At 54.2% G+C, this 10,974-nt stretch overlaps 1 protein-coding gene across 1 annotated transcript in view; it reads left to right on the forward strand.

Moving 5' to 3' along the window:
- OTOP1 (otopetrin 1) overlaps positions 1–10,974 on the forward strand; it is a gene marked incomplete at its 5' end in the record, with an annotated part of 30,439 nt that overhangs the window by 11,509 nt on the left and 7,956 nt on the right. The window contains one exon of the mRNA XM_004715137.1: positions 3,594–3,652. Coding sequence (XP_004715194.1) covers positions 3,594–3,652 — 59 coding nt within the window. The remainder of the gene's footprint in view (positions 1–3,593; positions 3,653–10,974) is intronic.

The raw sequence follows: 10,974 nt of genomic DNA on the forward strand, positions 1-10,974 counted from the left end.
GGGTGTGGAAGCCTCCAGGAATCAGAGGAATATTGCATGATCCATCGGTGCTCTGCTGCGCCCGGATGCCACAATCTCTATAATAGCAAAAGGTGGAAAGATCTAATATTCTGACAATAGAGGGATGGAGCAACAATCCCTGGCACATTCACACAAGGAAACATTGTTTCCAGGTACCATCCCGTTGGTCCTGACCCATAGTGACCTTGTGCGCGAGAGAAGGGAACACTGCCCCGTCCGGCGCGTCCTCCGCATTGTCCCTGTACCTGAGCCGCTGTGGCAGCCGCTCCGTCAATCTGTCCCCTCAGGGTCTTCCTCTTCGCCGCCCCTCGGCTTTGCCAGGCATGATGCCCTCGTCCAGGGACTGGTCTCTCCTACAACGTGTCCAAAGGATCTAAGACGAAGTCTCCCCACCCTTGCCTCTAAGGACCACTCCGGCCGTACTTCTTCCAAGACAGGCTTGCTTGGCCTTTGGGCAGTCCACGTTCTTCTCCAGCACCACCGTTCAAAGGCAGGGGTTCTCCTTCAGTCTTCTTAGTCAATGCCCAACGTTTACACGCATGTGAGGAAATGGGGAACACCGTGGCTTGGCCCAGGCGCCCCTCCATCCTCAAAGTAACATCCTTGCTATTCAACACCCTTAAGAGGTCGTGTGCAGCAGATGGACCTAATGCAACTCGTCCTTTGATCTCTTGACTGCCGCTTCCACGCGCACTGCTTGTGGGTCAAGGAGGACAACCCTTGAGGACGTCAGCCTTTTCTCCAGTCCGCATGATGTGACCTGACGGTCCAGTTGTGAGGGTCTTGGCCGTCTTGGCGTTGAGCTGTGATCCATCCTGAAGGCTGCCATCCTTGATCTTCCGAGGGAGTATGATGCATCCTTAAAAGACCACGAGGAGTCTGTCAAACACCTTAAGACCTGGACAAAACGAGAGCACATTATACTTAGCACAGTCAGCCAGTTTCGTCGAGTTAAATATCTTACGACACCACTGTTATAAATGAGGAAGAGGAAAAAAAAAGGAAAATGGCTTTTACAGCCAAGAATAAGGCTTTAAAGACATGACGCGGCCAGGGTCTTGCTGTGGGGGTGGGGGTGAGGGGGAGTGGGGAGTGAGGCAAGGGGCAGAGAGAGGGACAGGAGAGTAAAGGAGGGAGAGTGGGAGAGAAAAGAGAAAAAGCAGAAACAAGGAGCACATGTGTGTGTGTGTGTGTGTGTGTGTGTGTGTGTGTGGTGATGGTAGGACCCTGTCCCTGGTTTGATGAGCTGCCTGGACAGCCACAGAGAGGAGATACCGTATTCCTCATATGTATTCTACCCACAAACAAAAGGGGGAAATGGACATGAAGAAAGTTAGAGAGAGAGAGAGAGAGGTCACAGCCTTAAAAACCCTGCAGACGAAACAAACAAAACCCCATCGGGTTTAACGAGGAGCGAAAACCCCTCAGTGCTAAGCCCTGTGCTGCGCGGCTGTCAAAGGAGGAAACGTGAAAACAACAGCACTGACTCGGGTCCTTTTAGTGACGTGCAAGCTGGCTTGAAAAAAAAAATCAAGAAAAGATCTGCCATTTCAACTTTTTCTTTTTCATGGGCATGCCCATGTTTGTCCGGGTTTTACAGAGAGGGCCCCTGCTCTTCTCTTCCGAGTCCTGCAGTTCACAGTGAACCCTGAGCCTGGCAGTGGGTGCCACGTCGCCTTTATGGGAAGCATCGCTTGCTTTTCTTTATCTGGAATCCAGGCAGACACCCTGAGAGAGGCAGTTGAGAGAGACAGCCACCCAGTGAATAGTTCTTAGGGTTATGACAGCGGACGCTGGAGGGCGGGGAAGGGGAGCCAACGAGAACGAGAATGAAGAAAATGCTCTCTAATTGATGCTAGTGGCCGTCCTACACTCTTTTTAACACACCCAAAGATTGAATTGTGTGGGAGTCAGATGTCAGTAAAAGTGCTTTAAAAAATAAACTAACAAAGCAAAGACATGCAATTTGGCGTTCATCAATACTGGAAGTGTGTCCCAGATCAGGGCAGTCAGTCTTAATGAAACCACACTCACATCATCCAGTCAGCTCTGACCACCCTAAAGGACAAGGTGCAGCTGCCCCGTGGGTTTCCCAGGCGGTAACTCTTTACGGGAGTAGAGAGCTTCCTCCTTTCCCTCTTTCTCCCGAGGAGCAGCTGGTGGTTTTGAACTGCTGACCTTGAGGTTAGTGGCTCAAGAGGTAACCGCTCGGCTACCAGGGCTCCTTTCAGGGAAACAACACAGAAGAGATATGTGAAAGTCTACCTTTAAAACTGCCATCTGAACTTCTCCCTATTAGACCATCACGGCAGCCTGAAGCTTAAGTGAGACAAATGTATCAAGTGTCCAGTGGGGCTGGGCTCACAGTAGGTGCTCATGATGAGTCTGTGTCTTAAACGAGGCCCTAAAACATTGTAACAATTACAGAGATGCCTGGGACACAGCAGGTGCTCAATAAATGCCAATCATGCCTGGTACACAGTAAGCGCTCAGTAATGCCAGGGAATGAGTTGAGTGCATGGGAGCCAACACGGAGGGAGAATTTCAGATGTGGTCTGCCTGCATGATCTCCTGGGGCTTACTCACAGCACTCTCCAAGGGGGTCTCATTTTCCAAGCCATGTCACAGACCCAGAAAGGTTTCCTGCAGTCCCAAGGCCGGGACTCGGCAAGGATGGCGCAGGCCCGGGAGGTGCTCTGTTCTGATGGGCACAGGGCCGCTATGGGTCGGGACCCACCCAACGCCACCAACAACAGCAGCATCTCCTTATCAGCCGTTCTCCCCTCACTCACAGAACCCTGCTGCTCCCAAAGTTCCCGATCTCCTCCCACAAGTTGCGGTTGTCCATGGACCCCACACCAGTAGTTCTCCAGAGCATCATGCCACCTTTCCCCCTCTGATCAGCTAATGCACGGTTTGGTTTTGTCAGGAGACTTCAGGGGGATATGTTGGCTTAGGGTTCAAGGAGGATCTGAGGGCCATGGTTTCAGAGGTTCATCCAGCCTCCGTGGCTTCAGAATGTGGAGGGCTTCAGTGGCTGCCACTTTTGAATTAAGATTGCCAGCTCTTTCTTCTGAGCTACCTCTGGGGAAGCTCCAACAGCCAACTTTTTGGTGAGCAGCCAAGTGCATGAACTGTTGGCCCCATCCAGGAGACTGGGCCTCAGAAGGAAAAGAGTGACATGGATCAGCCCTGTTCTTCAGAATTGGGCTCCTCCACGTTTGGTTTCTGGACAGGGCACACAGTTGTCTTCGAGCGAGTTCTGACCCATTACGGCCCCAGGCACAGCAGATGAAACACTGTGTGGTCCTGTACCATCCTCACAGTTGCTATGCTCCTGCCCATGGTGTCTCAGGCAGGCTGCCAGTCCCCAAACCCACACCCATTCCGCAGCAGACATCCCCAATGGATTGCAGCACCATTCCACCTCCTACCCTCTGCCTTCCGAGAGCCCCTTCTGCACAGCTCCCGCCTGGGACGCCACAGACCTGTGTTAGTGCTTCTCAGGTGTGCTGACGTAAGGGGCGTTTCCGAATGACACGTCTCTCTTTTCGTCTTTTCTTTCCATCTAGGTTTACTTTCTTTGGGGACACGCAAAGGATATCATCCAGTCTTTCAAAACACTTGAGAGGTAAGAACGAGGGGGCTGTTGCTGTTGAATTTGGCCTTTGCTCCCAACCAACAAAATGCCCCGTCGTGCTGTCATTTTGCTTCAAGCGGTGCAAACCGAGGCAGCCTCTCCCGCCTCTCCTGGCTCCTTCCTGGAGACACGGGTTGACGTCGGATGACGGGGGTTTGAACTCCCACTCTACCGTCTTAGACCCTTCTCCTTTTTGACCTGCCGTGCCCTCAGCTGTGAAATGGTGACCGTAAGATAGTCCACCTCTGAGGACTGAGCCAGGGAATAGACATAAGCTCCTTAGGTGATGAGGACGGTTTGCACTCGACTGCTAATGAGGTTGGAGGTTCGAATCTGTATGGGGCACCTTGGTAAAAAAAAAAAAAAAAAAAAAAAGCGCCTGGTTTTGAGCCTCTGTGAAGATTACAGCCAGAAAAAAACCCTGGGGTTAGTTCGATGCTGTGCGGTCGTGGTGGGGGGAGGTGGGGCACCGAGGGTCTGAAATAACTTGCTGGCAACCGGTCTTGTTTGCATTTGTTGTGTATCTGGGTCACAGCAAGTGCCAATCAAAGTGCTGGCTCTATTATTCCCTCCATCCAGCTGTCCCTCCAGGTAATTGTGGGGCTCACAGAGGAGCTTCTTCAGGATAATGGGGTGCATGACATCAGCACAAGGCATTGTCTTCATGTCAGAAAGCCTGCGTGCTCTCCTGCAGGTGGACCAAGCAGCCAGGATTAGCTGCATACAATGGTCCCTCATCTAAATTGACAAATGGCATTGTCAAGATGAACTTATGTGCGGCTACTGAATACAGCCATCTCAATAGGCTATTGACAGAGATGTATTCCCACCAACCTTGTGTGGGCCTGAGTTCTCTAGAGAAGTAAACTCAACGATGCTCCCCTGTGTATACGTAAACGATGACACGCTCTTGCTTGCCGAAAGGGAGGAGGACTTGAAGCATTCACTCTGGAGATGAAGGGTGGCAGCCTTCTGTAGGGATTGCAACTCAATGTCAAGAAAATAAAAGTTGTCACAAGTGGACCAATCATGATACACGGAGAAAAGGATCGGAGCGGTCAAGAATCTCATCTTGCTTGGATCCACAATCAATAACCAAGAAAGCAGCAGTCAAGACACGGTGTTGGGTAAATCTGGGGCGCCAGAGCTCTTGTTAACTGTGGAAGAAGAAGGCTGTCGCTGTGGAGACTAAGGTGCACCTGACCCAAATCAGGTGTTTTCAGTTGCCTCACGTGCCTGTGAAAGGTGGACATTGAATAAGGCAGACCGGAGGGAAATGGATGCCTCTGAATTACGGTGCTGGCAAACAATGTTTCAAGTACCACTGACTGCCAAAAGAAGCCACACCTCTGTCTTAGAAGAAGTACAGCCAGAATGCTCCTCAAGGTTGCCAAGCCGTCATCTCACCTACTTTGGGCATGCTCTCGGGAGACACGAGTCCCCGGAGAAGGGCATCATGCTTGGTCAAGTGGAGGGCCAGCGAGAGGACGGTCCTAGACAAGCTGGACGGACACAATGGCTGCAACAGTGGATGCAAACATACAACAAGCGTGATGATGGCATGGGGCCAGGCAGTGTTTCAGTATGTTGTGTACAGGGTGCCTATGAGTCAGAACCAACAACAACAAAGTAAATTTATATCAGGAAAGTGGCTGGCACAGTTGTAGAAGTGGGTAAATCCAGTCTGGTTCACGTCCATGGGTCAGATGTTAGAGCCAGAGGTTTCTCCTGACTTGTGTAGCTGCTGGGGCTGATGAAGCGGGAAGATCCCTGTAAGCAGATATGGAGATGAATGAGTCTAAGAGAGGCGGGCCAGAGGGCAGACTCTGATGGCTCCCAGCATTGACCAGCAATATGGTGGACCGTTGGCTTCCATCCCCAGAAACAGAAGTGGATGAACCCAATGCAGTAGCTGGACCTGCAAGAAGAGAGGTGGCCACACCCCCAGGAAATGCCCCCTCAATCTCAACCCACCCTAAGCTTCTTCCAACTGCTTGGCTGCTCACAGCAGATCCCACTGGGAGGACACCTCCTGGAGGGTTACCTGGTCCTAAGTGCCTGCCAATCCTGGATGAGCCAAGTTGACACCCTACCACTGGGCAAAGCAGGCTCAACTGCAGGAAGTACACAGACATCTACTGAGCTCCTGCTGTGTGGGGGCCTGCTGCCAGGCTCTTGGGGATCATTGTGGTGTCCTTGCTGGGTGAGGGGGCCCCCCTGGAGCGCATGTGACCCTCTGTGTAGCCTTAAGGAGTGGTCTCAGAGGCGACCTTTAGCCCCAAGCTTATCCGTGAGTGAAGCCTGCTAGGGGAGTGACAGGCAAAGCATGTGCCAGGCTGGCCCCTCCCAGGGAAAGGAATGGACACACACTCAGCAACAACTACAGCCCCAGACCCACAAAGGGAACCCTCATCTGAGCTCTCTGGTGGCCTTCCTAGAAAAGGTGTTCCCACCACATGGACCATGAGCTCCATGGGAGCTAGAAGGGGCCGGGGGTTGGTGGGGAGGGCTCATCACACATCCCTTGGACGTGCCGTCAGGAGGGGCCAGCCCTTGGAGAAGAGCATCATGGTTGGTAAAGCAAGAAGGTCAGTGGGAAAGAGGAAGACCCTCCAGGAGATGGACGGGCACAGAGGCTGCAGCAATGAGCGCAGGACTGGCCAGTGCTTCCCTCTGTTGGGTCTGTGGTCAGTAGGAGTTCTAACCAATCGGACAGCATCTAAGAACGACAGCAGTCACCTTGTAGATTTTGACAGACTGCTGTAAGGAAATGGTAAGGTTTGGCCGTCCCAAAGGCACATGGCAACCAAGGGCTGGAGACAAGTCCAGCTCGCTCCCTCCCCTGACAGCCATAATCTCTCCCAGCTTGGTGCTCCCTGCCACCCAGTTGGTGCTGACTCATATCGAGCCCCATGGGTTTCTGAGATGGTAGCTGTTAATGGGAATAGAAAGCCCAGTCTTCCTCCCGAGGGAGGAGCTGCTGGTGGTTTCGAACTGCTGACCATGTGGATCGCAGCCCAATGCCTAACCACTCCACCATGGGGGCTCCACCGTTGGTCCAGTCCTCCCCATTTCCTATTGCTGGTTGCTCTTAGGGTGCTGCTGGGTCAATTCTGAGTTCTGACCCGTAGTGATCCTACGGATAGCAGCATGAAATGCTGCGTGGTCCCGCGCCGTCCTCGCCATTGTTGTGGTCTGTTTGAGCCGATAGTTGCAGCCACACACCGGGCAGGTTGGGTGCCTGAGGGGCTCATCTGCCGGCACCCTCCCTGACAGGGTCCCTCGGTGATCCACACGGTTTCCAGGGGCCACTTCCCGTGAAGGGGGCAGCCTATTTCTCCTTCATAGTCTGTGTTGACTCAGGAAGTGCCGCTGAGACCCGTTCACTCTGGGTGGCCCTGCGGGCATTTGAAATGCCGCCGGTGCAGCTCCCAGCAACACAGCCACACGTGAGCCACCGCAGTACGATAGACAGGCAAGTGGTGGTCCCTGAAAATGAGACACCAGTCCTGTTGCAATGGGGTGGTTCTGACCCATAGCTCCCCTCTGGGGCAGAGTGTCACTGTCCCTGTCGGCTGGTCAAGGCGGTCATGTTCCGGAGGCAGACTGCCACCTCCTCTGCTTCAAAAGAGTGGCAGAGTGGGTTCGAACTCCTGACCTTTTGGTTAGCGTCTGAGCATGTATCCTGGGATCCTGCATCCCCTGGGATCCTCCACAGGCATAGAAGTTAGGATGGCAAGGTATGCTTTTTTTGGTGTGTGTGTGGGACACAATTCCACCCATCCCACAGGAGTTTCAGTTCTGAGGGCCTCCTTGACTTGGTCAGAGACTCCGTCTAATCTAGGGGGGCTGGTCTTCTGCAATAGGACCGGCCGACATGGACTCCAGTCCCCTCAGGGTCCAGGGTCTTTTCCCACATGCCCCTGGACTCCAGGCAGCTGCCCCAGGAAACCCAAAGTGCCCACAGGTAATCGGATGCTGAGCAGCAGCAGTGTGTCCAGAGGACTGTGCCCTGGGGGGCGTGGGGAGGGCTTCTGAGGCCCGAAGGGTCAGAACACATTGCCAGGCCTTTCTCCCGAGTTCTCTGCCACTGGAGTTACCAGCCCGGGGCTCCCCAGAGTATCAGCTGGGGTGAAAACTAGAAGCCTTTAATAGCCAGGCAGACTACTAGTTAGAGAGGGAGGGAGGCTACATCTTGGCATCTCTGCTCAGCAAGTTGGTAAGGTTTTAAAGATTTAAGTTGAGGGGGTGTGGTGGTGAGGGAGGACGTCACCTAGACCCTCCTGAGTCAGGGTAGGGGTAGAGTCCAACTTATCAATCAGGTCACAGCCTGCACACCCCTGCTTGGGGGTGGCCCTTTGTGAAAGAGAGAGACTGAGCAGAGTCAAGCCCCTCTGGCCTTCCTCATTCTGTCCGAGCTGGCTCTTGCATTTGGGTCCACCAGCTCCCATAGCAGGGCCTGCTCATCCCAGCAGCTGTCTGTGGATGACCCAGGGCAGATTCATTTACCTCTGCATCCACCAGCCTGTGCCCCCCTCCCCTGTCTCTGCTTCATCCTCCTGCTTCCTGGTCCTCAGCTCCCACAAGTCAGGAGACACCTGACTCAAACTGTACTGGACGGACCCATTTCTAACATGGCGAGTAAGCCATGTCTTGGTATAAATCTCTCTTTATGAAACAGGAAGGGGCACTGGTTCTGCATCTAGAGAATCCAAGCTAACACAGGCTGCTGACCACAAGGTCAGCCGTTCTAACCTACCAGCTGCTCGGTGGGAGAGATCTGAGGTTTTCTGCTCTCATAAGGTTGACAGCCTTAGGAACTCACATGGGAAGTTCTATTCCACTCTACCCTGCTCTCCTCTTCCTTTCTCTCCCTCCCCTCCTGATGGTAGTGGCATCCGTGGTTTCTCCCAAATCAACAGGCACTCGCTGCCCCTGCTACATGCAAGGTACAGTTGTAAAAGCTTAGGAACCACAGAAACAGATGCATCTCTTAAACCGGTGGGCACGGGGCAGCAGGGGGTGGGGAAGGGGGGCTGCTCTGGAGGTTTGAAAGTAGCAGGTGACCCCCTTGGGGACACATTTCCCACAGTCCTCTCCTGTCTTCCCCAGACCCAGGGGATATCCCCTTCCCAACGGCCCCACCCCTGTCTGCCTCCCTCCCTCCTGAGGAGGCAGCACTGTGAGGTGGGAAGAACAAGGCTCTGGGGTCAGAGGCGACTGTGCCGTCCCGTCAGAACCCGTGAGACTGCTCACCCTGCCTGCGATCGATCCATCACAGACCCACTGGGTGACTTCCTCATTTTCTGGGTTTCCTCTCTGCCATCTCCCATGGGCTGGGCCATCAGCCCATGCTGGCTGCCTCCCAGCCACAAGGTGGCTGCCACGGCTCCAGCCTTCACCTTCACACCTGTGGCAGGGGAAAGGATGGGGGAGGGAAAGCGAGTGGGCTCTTCTCACTGTTACCCCATTTCCTAGGAGGGCAAATGCTTTTCAGTAATGCCCAGTTGATGTCCCCGTCGATACCACTGGCCACAATGTCATGGCTAACTGCGCAGGAACCTGGGTGGTGAAGTCCCTGGCTGGCTTTGGTGGTGTTACGGTTATGTGGAAAGGTCGTTTATTACGCTGGGGTGCAGCTGTCTACAAGCTGCACCTTTCACCCCACCTCTAGTCTGTTGGTCTGTCGTTTGTGGTGGCTGGAAGCGGTGGCACGACTGTTGCCAGCACCAGCAGGGTCAACCACGGTGGTGAAGCTTTCAGCAGCGCTTTCAGGGTAAGAGCCGACCTGGAAGGAGGGCCAGGCTGCCCACTTCAGAGGGATTAGCCCACCGACAACCTTTATAGTTTACGTGGGTCATTTAGTAACTTCCTTTCCCTTGGATCCACCATCGAAGCTCGCAGAAGCAGTGGTCAAGACATCAACCACCACATGCCTCCGGGCTGCACAAGCCCTCTTGACAGGGTTGAGAGGCAGGGCTGTCCCTGGGAAGACAGGATGAGCCCGACCCCAAGCCGCGCTGTTTTCATTCCTCTTGCACACACAGGAAAGCCGGGCGGGCGGGCGGGGCGTAAGGAGGGCCGGAGAAGCACCCATACGTTGAGGGATGGTGCTGAAAGGGTATTGAGAGCTGCACGGACGGCCAGAAGAACAGACGGATCTGTCTTGGGAGATGTGCACCCAGGGCACGCCTCAGGAGCGGGGGTGGCGAGACTGGGCTTGGCGTGTTTGGGGCGTGCTGTCAGGAGGGAGCAGCCCTTGGGGAAGGACACCATGCTCAGTCGAGTAGAGGGGCAGCGAGGAGGAGGAGGCCCTCGACACGGTGGACTGACCGTGGCTGCGACGATGGGCAGTGGTGAGGGTGGCGGGACCGGGCGGTGTTCGTTCGGTTGTGCGAGGGTCGCTGTGAGCTAGAGCCGGCTGGGCGGCACCTAACGTGGCAACAGGAGGGAGAGGGGTGGGTGATTATTGTTGGGCTGGACCCACTTCCCAGGTTTCCAAGGGAGCCTTTTCAGATATCCTCATTGCTCTGGGCTTTGGAAAACCTTGGAAGGGAAGGGTGGACGCGAGGGTGGGGTGGGGTAGGGTGGGTTGGGTTGGCACTGCCTGTTCCCGGTAAATCTCCAGGCCTGGAGCCCTGTTTCCAAGAGCCAGTTTCTTGGATGCCTTGTAGATCATGGTTGACTGCCGGTAGGTTCAAAGTTCAGGCGGGCTGCCAAGTCCCCGTGACATTGCCCTTCCCAGCCAGCCAGGATGACCCACCCAGAGCCTCAGCTGCCAGCCGAAACCAGGAGCATGGCTGAGAAGGGTGTGTGTGTGTGTGTGTGTGTGTGTGTGTGTGTGTGGTTTCATCCCATTGAGATCTGGAGCTGTTGCTGGCCTCCCTCTGAATGCCTCAAAGGACCCTGAGTCCTTGTTTTATGTTTTTTTTCTTTATTTCTTTATGTGATTTTTTTGCCAGGCCAAACATTTTCACAAGTGCTACTCAGTGATGTCGGAGCCCTGGTGGCACAGTGGTCACTCTTTGGGTTGCTCACCGCAAGGTCAGCAGTTCGAAACCACCAGGCACTCCTTGGGAGAAAGACGAGGCTTTCTACTCTCATGAAGAGTTAGTCTCAGAAACCACAGGGACAGTTCTGCCCTGTCCTGTGGGGTCGCTGTGAGTCAGCATCAACACGACAGCAGGGAGTTTGGTGTTGGTGTTCAATGACGTCATGGATGCGTCATGGATCTTTGTCACCACCGAGCGACACACATTCACTGTCACTACCACTCATTGTCACCATGGACTGAGACTCACTCACTGTCCCTG

This window comes from Echinops telfairi, unplaced genomic scaffold, assembly GCF_000313985.2.
Source record: "Echinops telfairi isolate 266 unplaced genomic scaffold, ASM31398v2 ScPeMD7_28;HRSCAF=97, whole genome shotgun sequence".
Taxonomy (NCBI): Eukaryota; Metazoa; Chordata; class Mammalia; order Afrosoricida; family Tenrecidae; genus Echinops; species Echinops telfairi.